This window comes from Fringilla coelebs (genome assembly GCF_963513975.1).
Source record: "Fringilla coelebs genome assembly, chromosome: 20".
NCBI classification, from domain to species: domain Eukaryota; kingdom Metazoa; phylum Chordata; class Aves; order Passeriformes; family Fringillidae; genus Fringilla; species Fringilla coelebs.
The window spans coordinates 5,330,574-5,345,728 of NC_140046.1; the positions used below are offsets into that span (position 1 = coordinate 5,330,574).

The following is a 15,155-nucleotide window of genomic DNA, read 5'->3' on the forward strand; positions in this document are numbered from 1 at the left end:
GAAAGTTCCTGGAGGCGCCTTTACGCCGGGACACTCGTGGCTTTGTCCTGAGGCGACCGTGGGACAGGACCCGGTCTTTGTCGGGCTCTGCAGTCGCTCATCCTGCTGGGGCGGGGCCGGGATCGTGACAGGGATCAGGATCGGGACAGTGACAGGGATCGTGACAGGGATCCGTATCGCGACAGGGACCGGGCGCCCCTCAGCCGCGGCCCCGCCCCTCTCCCTCAGCCGCGGCCCCGCCCCTCTCCCTCAGCCGCGGCCCCGCCCCTCGCTGAGCGGGCCCTGCCCACAGCCAAGATGGCGCTGGCGGCCTCAGGCGGCGGCGCGGCCGGTCCGTGCACGCTGCTGATGCTGCTGCTGTTCCTCCCGGGGCTGGCGGCCGTTCCCGCCGGGATGCTGCAGCCCCGGGATACCCCTTCCCGCGAGCGCAGGGAGCTCGGCGGCCTCTGGAGCTTCCGCGCGGATCTGTCTCCGGGCAGGGATGCCGGGTTCGCGCAGCGCTGGTACCGGCGGCCGCTCCGGCAGGTAGCGGGGAGCGGGGCGGGCGCTGCCCATCCCCGGGCACGGGCTGCGCTCTTTCCCCTCCGAACCGGGCTCCGGCCCGCTATAGGGGCTCCTCTTCTTTCTTCCTCTTTTCCTCTTTTCCTGCCTTCTTCCCCACCGGGCTGCCGTTCTCCCCACGCTGACCCTGCGTTGTTCTTGGGGCAGTTCCTAATTAGCAGCTGAGCCTGCCCTGAACTGTTCTTGGGGCAGTTCCTAATTAGCAGCCCCTGATGACGCCCCGGTGCTGCTCCGAAGGCAGACAGCCTTTGAATGAGCCCCATTCACCTCCAGGTGGCTCCTCCAGGAGCCTTGCACAGCGCTGAGCTTCCAGCACCACAGAGTCAGCGCAAATGTGCTTGGAAGGGCATTGGGAATTGTTGGTTCTGAAGTTTCAGAGTGCTGGTAGAAAAGTTTTGGTGTGACTGAGATCTGCTTGGAAATTAACTGCATTACCTGACAGAAAAGAGTTAGGGATTTTATGTATAAAATGGATAAGTCGTTCATTATTTCTGTTTTTAGCCTTTTGGTCGATTTGTTGCTGGATTGTGGAAGGAGAGAAGAGCTGAAGGGCACTGTGCTGCTGGAAGTTTTGCAGAGGAGAGCAATCCTGAACTATGCCCCTTCAAAGAGAGGCTTAGATGGGTGCACTCAACTTGTTTTAGAGCTCAGAGACTCTCTCTGAAGGACACACAGGTTCTGGCCAGCACAGGCAAGGGTTTTCTTGCATCAGATACCAGAAAAATCCTCTTGCCCATCCAAGGATTTTCCCTCTAGGATTTTTTGACGAGGGCACTGAGCTCTCTGTGGTGTCAGTGCTGAGTCAGCCATGCACATGATGCCCACCCTGGGTGCCCAGACCTTCCTCATTCCATTTCCTGAGGCTTCCTCAGGAAAGGAGAGCTGCAGAACTCCTTTGTGCAACATCCTGAATGCAGAAAGTGCTGAAAATGAACACTCTGTTTGGCAACAGCATCTGGATTCCTCAATATTCAATGTACTGTGACACTGCCTCCCTCTAATCTTCATATTGGAATAAGCAACTGAATGGATTCTGTTGTAAGCCCAAGGAATCTCTGTTGTTTCATGCAGTGAGAAAGGCTGGGCTAATCCCAAACAGTCTCCATGGAGAGAAAAATATCCCAAAATATCCATTACTGCCCAAAATATCTATTATTTTGTTACACTTTTACTACAGCTCTTAGCTGACAAACAGCACCACAACCCCCACATTGCTCTGGAGCTGTGCAGGAGAAAATTCCCACTGAAACAACAACCTGGGCTTGGGTTTCTCCCTCCTCACTTCTGTGATTCCATAATGCCAGGGCCATTAATGAAAACATTTCATTGTACAGCAGGAGGGGAAAAGAAAGGAGCAGCTGTTTCCTGTAGGAGCAGGCAGGTTCTTGTGCCTGGTGCTAATTAGGGCTTGTATAGGAGCTGTGAGAGATCTCAGCAGTTTTTAAACAGCTTTTCCCAAGTATTTCCCCTTGGCAAAGGCATTGTAGGGCTGTCAGTGGAAGGGGACACCTCCAGTAATAAAATTCCTCTTTTTAAACTCTCTGTTCCTTCCTTTTCCACGCAATTCCTGCCAGACCGGCCCTGTGATTGACATGCCAGTGCCTGCCAGCTTCAACGACATCACGCAGGACCCCAGCCTGGAGAATTACATCGGCTGGGTGTGGTACGAGAAGGAGGTGCTGCTCCCCCTGCGCTGGCTGCAGGGCGATCCCGCCCCCAGGGTGGTGCTGCGCTTTGGGAGCGCCCATTACTACTCCATCGTGGTACGTGCCTCGGGGGATTAGCCCTGTGCTTCCTAAATTAGGCTGGACTAAAGGCACTTCTGTGGTTTGTTCAGCAAATGCGTCTCTGCCTCGATTGTGCATCCCCTTCTGAGCTCGTGCCTGTTTTCCCCAAGCAAGAATGAATTCCAGTTTCTCTGATCCTGCAGTTTTGGGATTGGTAACTAAACATTTCCTGATTAATGGATCTACCCCACACTGTGACCCTCAGTGACACTTGATGTGACCCAGACTTAGCTCCCAGCAAAGGGAATCCCTCAAAGATCAAGGCTGATCCCTCAAAGATCCTTTGAGGATCAAGAGCCCAAGTGTTCCTCGTAACTGGGCTTCCCTTCCCCGTGCTCTGCTGACCACAAAATCCCAATAACCCATTTTTTGTGTGTCTTTCCTTGCAGTGGGTGAACGGGGTGCAGGTGGTGGAACACGAAGGGGGGCACCTGCCCTTTGAGGCTGACATCAGCAGCGTGGTGCAGGGCAGCCCAGGCTCCCTGTGCCGCATCACTGTGGCCCTCAACAACACCCTGACCCCCCACACGCTGCCCCCGGGCTCCATCCAGTACATGGCTGACAAATCAAGGTGAGTTCTGGGCTGTTTTACTGCTGGGCTCACCCCAGGGCTGTGGGAGAGGAGGAGTTTGTTCAGCTGCTGGTTCAGAAGTCCTTCTGTGGGGTTGTCTTTATGGTGGATTTGTTGGTGGAGCTGTGAGGAGTTTAAGCTGTGGTGTGGTGAGGAATCAGCAGTGAGTTATTGCATCTGTTTTGTGCCCAGGGGGGTCAGATTGGGTGATTTGCCAAGCTGAATCCAGGGCTGGTTTGAGAAGCTTGGATTCAGCTGGAAGCTGCAAGTACCAGCTCTCCTGAAGGATGAAGATCTTTGTTAACTGCAAAATCCTTCAGTGTAGCAGCTGACAGACAGATCCAGCCTGTCATAAAGATCTTTTACATGATTATTTTGCACTGCCAGCATGCACATCCTGCCTTCAGCTGTGTAGTGCAGTGTAATGCAGCCTTGCTCCTGTCTTGCTCACTCAGGTACCCCAAGAACTATTTTGTGCAGAACACCAAGTTTGATTTCTTTAATTATGCTGGGATCCACCGCCCAGTTGTGCTTTACACCACTCCTGCTGCCTACATCGATGACATCACTGTGACAACCACTTCATCAGACAGTGTTGGTAGGTCCAGAGCAACTACAGCAGCTCCCTCAGGCTCCAAATGGAGGTGCCAAGGGCAGCAGGGAAAACATCCTGCTTGAATTTGTTTCCTAGTGGCTTTTCCTGAGGCTGAGCTGTCTCCTGCAGTCTCTGATTGTCTTTTGTTTCCTCTGAGCCAGCCATGGTGCAGTATCAGGTGTCAGTGGTTGGCAGCACAGCCAATTCCTTGTCCCTGAGTTTACGTGACCAAGAGGGGAAGGTGGTTGCTACAGGTGATGGCCCAGTGGGAGAGCTCAAAGTCCTCAACCCCAACCTCTGGTGGCCTTACCTGATGCACGAGAACCCTGGATACCTGTACTCCTTGGAGGTAAAGTGGTATTTCCTCCTCTGTGGGCGTGTTTAATAGGGTTAAGGCACTGCCATATGGCCTGTCCTCTGCCCTCTCCTCTCACGGGCCCTGTGCTTGTGACCAGAGTGGCTCTGCTAATTAGGCACTAATCAAATCAAGCTTCTGAAGGGTCTGGCAGGGAGAAGGGCATTCCTGGTCCTTCACACTGAGGGTCCAGTCCATCCCCTCTGGGGAGGTGATGAGTTAACAGCTGGAGCCTGGCAGATCCTGTGGGAGTTAAGGATCAGTGGTGATGCTCAGGGGCAGAAATCAGGGAGGATGAGCTGCTCAGAGTTTCCAGGGACTGAGGGTCACACCTGGGAGCAGGTGATGTGGCAGTCATTGCCTGGCATCAAGGTGCAGGACACAGAAATGGCCTGGGGGGGATGCCATGGGGAAAAGACAACAAAGTATTTTGGGATGAGCAAAAAGCATCATCCAGGGGCTCATTCTTCATCCTTCAGCTTCCACACCTTGGATTTGTTTTTTTGTTCAGTCAGACCCAGCTCCCCCTGAGCAGCAGCAGTGAGGAACAGGCTGTGTGCTGAGGGCTGGGGAGGGATGTGGGGCCAGAATCTCCCTCCCAGACAGGGGAGGGAGCCCTGGGCATCCCTGTGAGGATCTCTCCTGTTCCTCCCTGCACACACAGGTGAAGATGCAGGCCCAGCTGGGCGGGGCCCTGCTGGAGGACGTGTACACGCTGCCCGTGGGCATCCGCACGGTGCACGTCACCAGCAGCCAGTTCCTCATCAACGGCCGGCCCTTCTACTTCCACGGGGTCAACAAGCACGAGGATGCAGATGTAAGTGTGGCACCCATGGCAGAGACACCTCAGCTCACACTGCCCAGGTGGCACCTGTGCTGCCTCCCCTCTCCTCTCACACCCTCCTCCCAGGCTAAGCACTAAGAGGACACCCACACCATGCCTGGTCCTGCCACAGTTCTGCCATCCCTCAGGGCACATGGATGTGCTGGTGGAGCAGCTGAAGCATCTGCCAGCCACAGCTTTCAGCCAGACATGCTGACAGTCAGCCAGTCTGCTGTGAGGGTGGGGAGGCCTTGGCACAGGTTGCACAGAGAAGCTGTGGCTGCCCCATCTCTGCAAGTGTTCCAGGCCAGTTGGACAGGGCTTGGAGCAACCATGGCAGGGGGTGGAGTGATAAGAGCTTTAAGGTCCCCTCCAACCCAAACCCCTCTGACCGTGACAGTGGCTGTCGGGTTCCCCACCCTGGGCAGGGCTGGTGCTGGATCAAGCAGGGAAGCTGTGTTCACAAGGGCTGGTTGCTCTCTTCCCCCAGATCCGTGGCAAAGGCCTGGACTGGCCCCTGATTGTGAAGGATTTCAACCTGCTGCGCTGGCTGGGGGCCAACTCGTTCCGCACCAGCCACTACCCCTACGCCGAGGAGATCATGGACCTGTGCGACGCCTACGGCATCGTGGTCATCGACGAGAGCCCGGGGGTGGGCATCAAACTGCCGTAAGAGCTGCCAGCACGCCCTGCCCTCTCTCCCCTGCTCCCCTCTCAGCTGTTCCCAAGTGTCCCATTTCTGTTTTTACACTTCTGTCCTCAGTGCTGATAGTGAGAGTACTTTGTTCTGTTTGGAAATCTCCCGTTGCGCCACCGGTGGTGCCTCATGATGTTGGGCAACACGAGGGCGTTTGCCACACTTTGCTGTGTGGCTCCATTAATGAGCTCAAACCACGGCCCTGAACTGTGCAGCAAACTTTGGGGAGATAGGGCAGAAGCCATCCTCAGCCATCCTCAGCATCAAGGCTCTGCTGTGCCCAGAGGCTGAGTTTCCACAGGCAAATGGATGGATTTTACACCCTCACCTCCTTCTGTCTTCCAGAGAGAGCTTTGGGAACAGGTCCCTGCAGCACCACCTGGCAGTGATGGAGGAGCTGGTGCGCAGGGATAAGAACAGGCCCTCCGTGGTCATGTGGTCAGTGGCCAATGAGCCGGCCTCAGAGCTGCCCCCAGCTGCTCACTACTTCAAGTAAGTGCCTCTGCTCCTCATCTCTGGGCAGATGATGCCTCTTCTTCCTTTGGGATGGCACAGAGAGGTAGTAAAGGGAGGGTAGGCTTGTTTGGGAACCCTGGAACTGAACCTGTGGATGCAGACTAAAATGGAACTGCTGCACGTGTGGAACTGATGCTCAGAACTGTCCCAAGGTGTTGGTTCAGACACACCAAGACTCCACAAAATTACCAGGAGTCCACTTGGTTTGAGCATCTCTTCTTGAGTTAAGGGTTGAGTAAAACCAGACCTGGTGAGAATGGAATATTCCTTGTTAGCACTGGAAGATGAGTGCTGAATCCTTTGAGATTTACAGCAAAGCTGTAAAATAACTGGCCTTTCATGCTGAACACAAGGTTCTGCAGTCAGTGCTGCTTATTTGTCCTGTGGCTTCCCACTTCAAAGCCACTGCTTTGAATCCCTGCAGCCCCCTTGGTTTATTTCTAAAGAGATTTAAGCTTTGGATAGCTCAGAGGCAGCTGTGTCAGGGGCAGCAGAGTGTCCCTGGGAGCTGAGGTGCATTAAGAGAGAACTGTGAAGTTTGATTCTTCAGAGTGTTCCACCACTCTCCTGCAATGCCAGGGCAGCAGCAGAGCTTGACTCTCCCATTCTGTCCCATCTCCCTCACTCAGGGCTTCCTCAGAAACATCCAGCCTCTGCCTGCTGTGGCACAGGGCCTCAAGAACACATCCCAGGAGTTGTTCAGAGACTTCCCATTGCCCTTTTTACAGTTTTGTCCTCAAACTCAACTGTCCCTCCACCTTCTGAGCTGCTGGCACCACCCATGGGCCTGTGCTTGGTGTGCTTCCACTCTGCTCCTTTTCAGGTGGCGTAGCAACCACTTGGTGACAGATATTCTCTTTATTTCATTCAAACACTGGCTGCTAAATCAAGAGCAGCTCAGTCTGGGGGGTGGAAGGCCAGAGAGCCTGGGGAGAGGGGGCTGTGCTGCTCCATGCTGTTGTTGAACTCTTGCTTTACTGTTTGCAAACAGGACAGTGATAGCTCACACTAAAGCTCTCGACCCCTCCAGACCAGTCACCTTTGTGACAGATGCTAATTACGCTCTTGATCATGGTGTAAGTTTGCTTTGTTTTCTAGCTTTTTCTTTCTTTTTTAATTCATACATTAAATTTTCTTCTCTTGTCACTTGTTTTATAATTTTTTCCCCCACTCCTATCTAAATTTACTGGAGATGTTTAGCAGGGAAAAGCTAAAGAAAAAGTACATTTTTGCTTCTAGTAGAAATCATCTTATCCTGTAGTTGTAGTCCAGCTGAAAAAAAAAAAAAGGATCTGTAAGAGAGAATAATTCTTTGTGTGCAGGATTATGCCCCTGGATTCCATTAATATTGTCATGCTTTGCTATGCCATTGATTGTGTTTACTAATGCTCAGGATTTTCACTGCAATTAAGCCAAAGCTTAAACCTCTTTACAATGCTCACAACCCTTGTGGAAGTCTAAAGGAAGGAAGCTTTGCTTTAATTCCTGCTTCCAACTGCTCTAGATCTTCTTTGGCAGATGCCTGTTTGTGTTGAATAATCTAAAAGCTCCTCCAGCTCCACAATTAAAGCCCTAGGCTGGATAAATAACCAAAAGGCATTTCCTTGGATTCTTGGGCCTTTCCTAGCATGGACCAAGGATTTTTAACACCTGTATTTGTTTCCAGAGTAGATCCTTGTACAGTAATCACTGCTAGCAGGTGAGTTGGTGCTGCCACAATCCCTGATCCAGGTTACACTTTGGATTTCTTCTAAAGTATCCTCTAATTAGCAGGAATGGCTGCAACTCTGAGGTTTTTCCTCCCCACCCCAGAAAAAAAACAAAACTGACATCTTTAAATTTGAAGGAGCTCAGCAGGAATCTGCTTTTGGATATCCCATTCCCACTCTGCCCAACTAGAGGAGCTCAGGCAAACAAACCCAAAGAACAGATCTCTCATACACTGTTGTGATATTAGAACTTTTTTTTTCTTTTATTACAAAACATGTTAAGAGAACATTGAACAAGTTACATACAACATCACTTTATTTTGAGGGGGCTTTGTGCCCTTTTATCACACTGTCCATGTGGTAGAAATGGCAAATAACTTGCAGAATGCTTTAGTCTTAGTATTGCACCATTGATGCACAAAATTTAGTTGCTAGTCAAAATATTTGACCACTCACTTGATAATCACATTCCAATACTCAAAAAGAAAAAGTACATCTAAATGTACCAGCAAGCCAGAGACATCTTGGAAACAAAAAAACTTCTAACAAACCTGAGAATGAAACGTGTTGATCTTGTCTAACTCTTTGCTGTGACTTCCTAATCTGTAAGAAAAATGCCAAATTAATGCTGTTAGCTTATTAAACTTATCCTTTCTTTTTTTTCTGGGAAAGAGATTATATTTGGAGAGCCTGAGTGATGGGGGAAACAGTTAATTGTATGTGTAATAAACCTGGATTCCATGAATTGAACCCAAAGGAGGATTTAGATTTACAAGAGGAGGTTGAAGTCTGTGCCAAAACACTCTCACCTTGTTTTTTGCAGGCTCCCTATGTGGATGTGATTTGTGTGAACAGCTACTTCTCCTGGTACCATGACCCAGGCCACCTGGAAGTGATCCCACTCCAACTCACAGCCCAGTTTGAGAACTGGTATAAAACCTACCACAAACCCATTATCCAGAGTGAATATGGAGCAGACTCAGTGCCTGGGCTGCACAGTGTGAGTGTTGTGGTGGAAACAGCTCAGAAGGCAGAAAATTATAACTGGGAGAGGCTGGCACCACTGGGCCTGGCTTTGCTGGGAGATGCTTTAGCTGGGAGTGTCCAAAAGGCTCCAGGATTGAGGTCCTGCTCCACCAAAACCAGAGAGCTTTGCCACTCACTTTGTCTGCTAAGAGGACTCCAAAATCTGTCCTTGGAAGTGCTAGAAAAGGCTTAAATGAAAGCAGACCCTGGAGAATGGAGGTTCCTGGTGCTGTCCCATGCAGGGGGGTGGCACTCCTGTCCCTGTCAGGACAAAGGCCACCAGGGGAATTCCCGCTGGGAATAGCTGGAGTTCTGTGTTTGCTAATGGTCACAACAGCCATGCTAATGCAGCACAGCTAGCAGAGCAGGCAGCCCCAGAGTTGCTGGTCAGGAATAGTTCCCAGCCAGTGGGAGTGGGGTTGTTTGTGCCCTGAGCCTCTCTCCTGGCTGCAGGACCCCCCCATGATGTTCACTGAGGAGTACCAGCAGGCCATGCTCAGGGAGTACCACTCTGTGCTGGACAAGAAGAGGAAGGAGTACGTGATCGGGGAGCTCATCTGGAATTTTGCTGATTTCATGACCAATCAAGGTGAGCTTTTATTTATATTCTAAACCTTTCCATCCTCCCTGGGAGTTTAGTGGTTGATGCCACACAAACACTGTGCTGAAGGGTAGGACAAAATGCCCTCTGTTCACCAGCACAGAGCACAGCTGGTTTTGTCACAAAATCCAGCATGAGCAGAGCCAAGAGGGAAGGTCCTGCCTGTGCTTAATTCACCCTTTCTCCTGCACAGATGCTCCCAGGAGCAGGAGACAATGCACAGGGGAAACTTGTGAGGGACACAGTTACTCCTGGTTTTTGGCCACCCTCAATTCAGAGCTTCAGGCAGCTGTCAGGGACATCTCACTTGCTTCCAGTGTCACCTACAGCTGCCCTGGAAACATAGCACCTTAAATAATCATAATTTACTTGGTAGAGGTTCAGCAGCAGAGGAGCAGATGCCACACTGGCACACAGCTGGCTCACCATGACACTCCATTTTTAATAGATAAGTGCAGTCACAAAGGAAGGGAAATTCCTTAATTTACAGTGCAGTCCCACAGAAATGAAACAATCACAACTCAGACCTAGTAATGAACCTGTTCTGGTTATGCCACCTGCAGTGGGTTGGTGAGCAGCCAGGGAGAGGGAGGAACAGCACTAGAATACCCTGCAGAGCACCAGGACAGGCATTAGAAAGCTCAGTGATGGCAGTGCCCAGAAAAACAGCATCAAAAAGGACTGAGAAAACGTAGCCAAGGTCAGACACAGATGCAGTTCCAGGCCCTCTACGTGTTGCAATTCTTTTCTCCAATTTCCTACGAAAACTAAAACAGGCAGGAAGAATCCAGACACCACACAGGACAGTAAATAGTCACCACCATTTCCTCCATCCAATCTGAAGGTGGAGCCAATCTCCAGTAGATGTAACTCTGAGCAATGGGCACACCCCAGTTTAGTGTCCCAGCTCAGCAGCTGAAAAAAAAAGGAACTGCAGCTGGATTGCCCTGTCCCATCCACAGATCCTGCCAAGCTTCCCTCCTCTACCTGACTGTGCAAAGAAAGTGCAGAGGTCTCTTCCACGTGGCCTGATTTAGTACCTACATTGCAACAGCTCACAGCAGGGCCTGGAGGAGCCTGGTTTATACATTTCTTTATTTTATAACTTCTCTGCAGGCACCACACGAGTTCTGGGGAACAAGAAGGGAATCTTCACCCGCCAGCGCCAGCCCAAAGCTGCTGCCTTTGTTCTTAGGGACAGGTACTGGAAGATTGCAAATGAATCAAGCTGTCTTCCTCCTGCAATAACATCACATTCCCTCTTCCTAAAATGAAAACAAAGGGTTTAGTGGCTGGGGATTATGTTGAACTCGTTATTAAATCTTTGTTTAATTAAGTTTTATGCCTCTCAAGTCTTGCAAGTCCAATGCGATTTCTAGTCCACCTGAAGTAGTTACTGTGATGCAAAGCAGATCAGAAACTTTTGTTTCTGGAGGCTTCTTGTTTCCAGGCAGGAAAACAAATATTCACTGTCAAGGAGCTGAAGTTAAGAAATCCTGACTGAGGTATCTGTTTATGGCAAAAAAAAAAAACAAATATTACATGATACAACTCAATGCTGAACTTAAAATCTAAGTTACTCTAAATGAACATCACATCCCTCTAAAGCAAAAGAGGTTTTCCAGTTAAACTCCCCTAAGAGTTAACACTATTGAGATCACAGCAAACTGTCCACAGGATTTCAGAGGAGCAGTTTGTGCAGCTGCTCTGGCCTGACAGGATGGATGTGTGAGAAATCCTGAGCATTCCCAGCAGCCAGGAAGGGTGTGAGCCACCCAACACACTCCAACAGAGTTTGGAATTCCTGTTCCAGCAGCAAGGTGGAATGTTACAGAGGGAGGACTACATCAACTCAACTTTAAATCTATTTATTTTACAGTACCAAAACTGCACTGTCAGACACAAACTGTGTCTAACAATGCCACTTCCATGTGGAAGGGCTTCCTTCATATTCAGTGTCACCACAGGAAGAGCACCCCAGAGGGAAATTCTGTTCCAAACCTTTCTGAGTGTGGCCTGAAGCCCTCTGGGGCAGGGCCAGCTGTAAATCCCTGTGCTGCTGCAGTGGTGTCCCTTTAGGCCTGCACACCAGCCTAGGCCAGGCTTAGCCTGGCATGGATCACAGCAGCACTCACAGCAAAACTCAGAATATTTAGTGTGTAAACTTCCCAGCACTGTCCCAAAAGCAGCATCAAAAGCAGAGGCTGCCCAGTGCATTTGGGAAGTTCCAGTTCTGGAGTTTGGTGACTGGAATTCACAGATTCTGGGTGAAACTGGTGCATGGCTCCTGCTCTGCAGCTGCCTCTGTGTGAGTGCCTCAGGGAAGTGACCAAATCTGACCATATAAAGGAAATATTTGCCTTTCTCTTTTGTGCTGGCCAAATTCTGTTCCCTTCAGAGGTGGTACACGAGGAACCAGCAGAATAAGGACACAGATGTTCACTGCAGACTCCACAACAATTTTTCTCGTGCTTTTTAAGGGAAAAGAAACAACACTACAGCATTCCTCACACCGTGCTAGGCCTAGATTTTCTCTAGAACTAAACCCCCAGAATATAAAACTATGCACAATAAAAAGACATTTGTTCAACACACCATGGTACTGCCAATTAGCAGTCTTTGAAAGTCATTTCAACTTCTCCATCATCCTTTAAAAACTCATTTTCTTCCCCAATTTCAACAGACCTGACCAAAACACAGATGAGGATTTGACACTGGTCACTCCTTACAAAGCAGGGCTCAGCTCAGCCCACCCCAAAATTCGAGCACACATTTTAGGGTTAATTCCTGCTTGTTCTCAACAAACCCAACCCTGCCAGCAGCTGCCTCCCCAAACCCAGGGACACATCCAGCACTTTTTCCAGGGATTTTGTGGTCTGTGGGACCAGCTTTGAGCAGCCCCAATAAAGCAGAAAGTGATAAAAACCACAAGGTTGGGGTTTGTTTTTTTTTTGTTTCTTTTTTTGCTTAAAGAACTGTAAACATTGAAAGCCTCAAGTCAACGCTGCTCAGCCTTTACACACAATGCTCAGCCAGACACAAAGCTGCAGGAATTCTACTGGGAAAACTGGGATCTGGGGAGAATCAAGTGCTTTAACCCTTCTACTGCTAAACACACACAAGGTCTTGGGGAAAAAACCACACGACTTGGTACAATTTCTAGAAACAGAATTACAGTACTGACATTAAAAACAGTTTCTAAGGCTCAGACTGAGTCCAAAAAGGCCTCTGGTTGGGTTCATTCAAGCTCTTATGTTTGGACTGCATGAATGCAGCATAAGAATGATTGCAGCAAGACATCCACAGGTAATTTCTACATTTATTTTTGTTTGGTTTTTTTTTCCTTTTTTTTTTATACCAAAAAAGTTATGTGCAACAAATAGAATTCGTACATATTTACATGGTTTTTTACCTGTTAGCAAAATTGTATCCTAAACCTCCAGTAGAGAATCTCTCAGCCTGTATTGAGAAAAGGAACATCTGCCCAATGACTCCATTTTAAATGGGTGTTGGATTTGAAAGCACTGGGAATAAATAGTGGATGGAACATACTATACAGAACAAACACCTAATATTTAGGCCATGCTTAACACAGTTTTGTGGTAACAGAATACTTCATATCTTTTCTGGACCAGTTTAAACAACATTGGCAGAACCAAAGCCAAGCTCTGATCTCAGCCCACATAAATTAGGAGCAGAACTACCTGAAGCACCTCACCAACCTCCTGGAACAACTGAGACTACAGCAGCACAAAAATGCAAACCCCAGCATTCAGAAACCTCCTCAGCAGAGATCTGCTGTCACTTCAGATCTCAAAGGTGCTCAGGAAATGTTTCATTGGCCTCAGTGTCACAAATGTTTCATTGGAAGAAACTTCCAAGAATATTCATTTCCTCCTTGGCTTTAAAGAGTAGCAAGTACCTTACAGTAAGAGGATTTCAGGAATGGTTAATTCCTAAGAAGGGTTTGGGATGAGGTTTTGTTGCCTTTCCAATCTGCCCTTCACTGTCAAATTTCCAACTCAGAATATTCCATGATCCTAAAGGAATTTTGGGATTCTGAGAGAGCCAAAGAGGGGCAGGAAGAGCCCAAATTCAGAACCTCTGTTTGGATACTGTGAATTTTATCCCTTCCATTCTCCTGAGTGCTGAAACCACAACAAGGATCCCTGTAATACCCCGTGTCCCTTGCCAGCCCAAATATCATTTACCTGCCTTTACCCAGACTCCTGCATCCTTGAGAAATTTTGGGATTTGCCTTTGGATTTGTAAGGATAAAACCAGTATCAAACAGACATTTGCCACCACATTTTGGCTGGGGCAGGCAGGGGGGCACAGCTGCACTCCTGATTTCAATCACAACTCATTTTACTGGAAGGAAAATGCTGTTTCTATCATTGGGAGCAGCAAGGAAAGAGTCAAAAGAACTGGAAGCAGAAAGGTCCAAATTTCTCCTGCTAAGATAATTCTGCCCTTTATTCAGGCCAACTGCATTTCTGAAGCACGAGAGAGAAAGAGAAGAAATCAGGGCCATTTCTAGCAAATCACTTCCAGTAAAAAGGAACTGCAAGGGAAGCACACAAGACAAGAGAGTTCACAATTAAGGATCAGATTTACAAAGCTGTGCACAAAGTGTGGCTGCAAATTCTCCCAGAGCCCAAACTCCAGCTCCATTTGCTCCCTATGTGCACACTAACAAGGACTGCTGAAAATCTGGCCCTAAACATTTTTACTGAACAAACTGAATCAACAGACTATGCCCACACAAACAAGCACAAGACACAGTGACGTTAAGTCAACACCAATACTTTCAGCTGATGGGGCTTTTTTTCCTCTTTTTTTCCTCTTTTTTTCCCAGAAATTGGACCAAGTACTCATGGATTAGACTTGTCTCCATGGCTGCTTGCTCTGAGATAGGAGCAACTTTCAGGCAGCACATGTTCACCTCTTCCTTGGATGAAAAAAAGATGCCTTTAGTGTAGATCACAGGAATGCATCAAAATAAAATCTATACAACACATTAAACACTGCTACTGCCTCAGGGCTTGGGAGAGAACAAAGCCAAGCCTAGAGGGACCAATTCAACATCATTCATTCCCCTTAATATCAAAGTGGAAGGCATTTGAGAGACAGAACTAAATATCAAGACAAGCTTTAACTATACTCTGGTCAATACAAAACTCATTTAATGGATTGTTGGCTAAAACTGTCAGACGAGGGACAAGTCATTTAGTGTTACATGCAACAGATGTTACTCACACCACACAACTCTGTACAGAAAAGCAGTTTCCACCTCTACCCTTGGTACAAACCAGAATTATTTCAGTAGTAATTTAAATATTAATTTTGTGAATTTGATCACCAACCTTGTTTTGCTCTATGGAAACACTGCTCGTTTCACAGTCAAGTTTATCCTTAGTGTTTAAAATCACTTACAATGGAAGTGTCTCTCTGACATTCGTGTTTGAGAATGAAAATGCTAAAAGGAGTTAAATTAGTTCTTTAAATAAATGGGTATGCAGTTGGAATTGTTCACATTTCGAACTGACAAGGGCAAAAAGCAGCACAGCACCAATTACAGAAAGTAGCTGAACCCACACATTTTGGTGTCACACAGTCTGAAACACAAGTATTTCACTTTTCCAAATCACATCAACCTTTTAAATTAAATTGAAAACAATACTGCTACCACTTCTCAGTCTAAAAACTAAAACCAGATCTCTTAATACTCTTCTATCCCCAGCAAGTTTGCTGGGAATTTTGTTTGTTCATTTTTAAAGCAAGGACACTTCTGCCTGCCAAGTTCAACACAAAGTATTTGGTTTAAGATTTGAAGACAGAAGGCACTTTTAACATTCAGCCTTAGAATACTGAGTGCAGAAACAATGTGTACAATTTTGTTCCTTTGTTTAAA

The 15,155-nt window shown here is 48.2% G+C and overlaps 1 protein-coding gene across 1 annotated transcript; it reads left to right on the forward strand.

Annotated features, from left to right (window-relative positions):
* Positions 1–297: 297 nt before the first annotated feature.
* On the forward strand, positions 298–13,941 carry GUSB (glucuronidase beta; the record flags this gene model as incomplete). The annotated part of the gene is made up of 12 exons (XM_084218881.1): positions 298–525; positions 2,136–2,324; positions 2,738–2,919; positions 3,375–3,517; positions 3,676–3,863; positions 4,534–4,686; positions 5,183–5,361; positions 5,735–5,881; positions 6,897–6,981; positions 8,438–8,614; positions 9,094–9,229; positions 10,358–13,941. 12 exons carry the CDS (start codon positions 298–300, stop codon positions 10,513–10,515), a joined length of 1,965 nt encoding a protein of 654 aa, XP_084075007.1. The 3' UTR covers positions 10,516–13,941.
* Between the last annotated feature and the right edge of the window lie 1,214 nt (positions 13,942–15,155).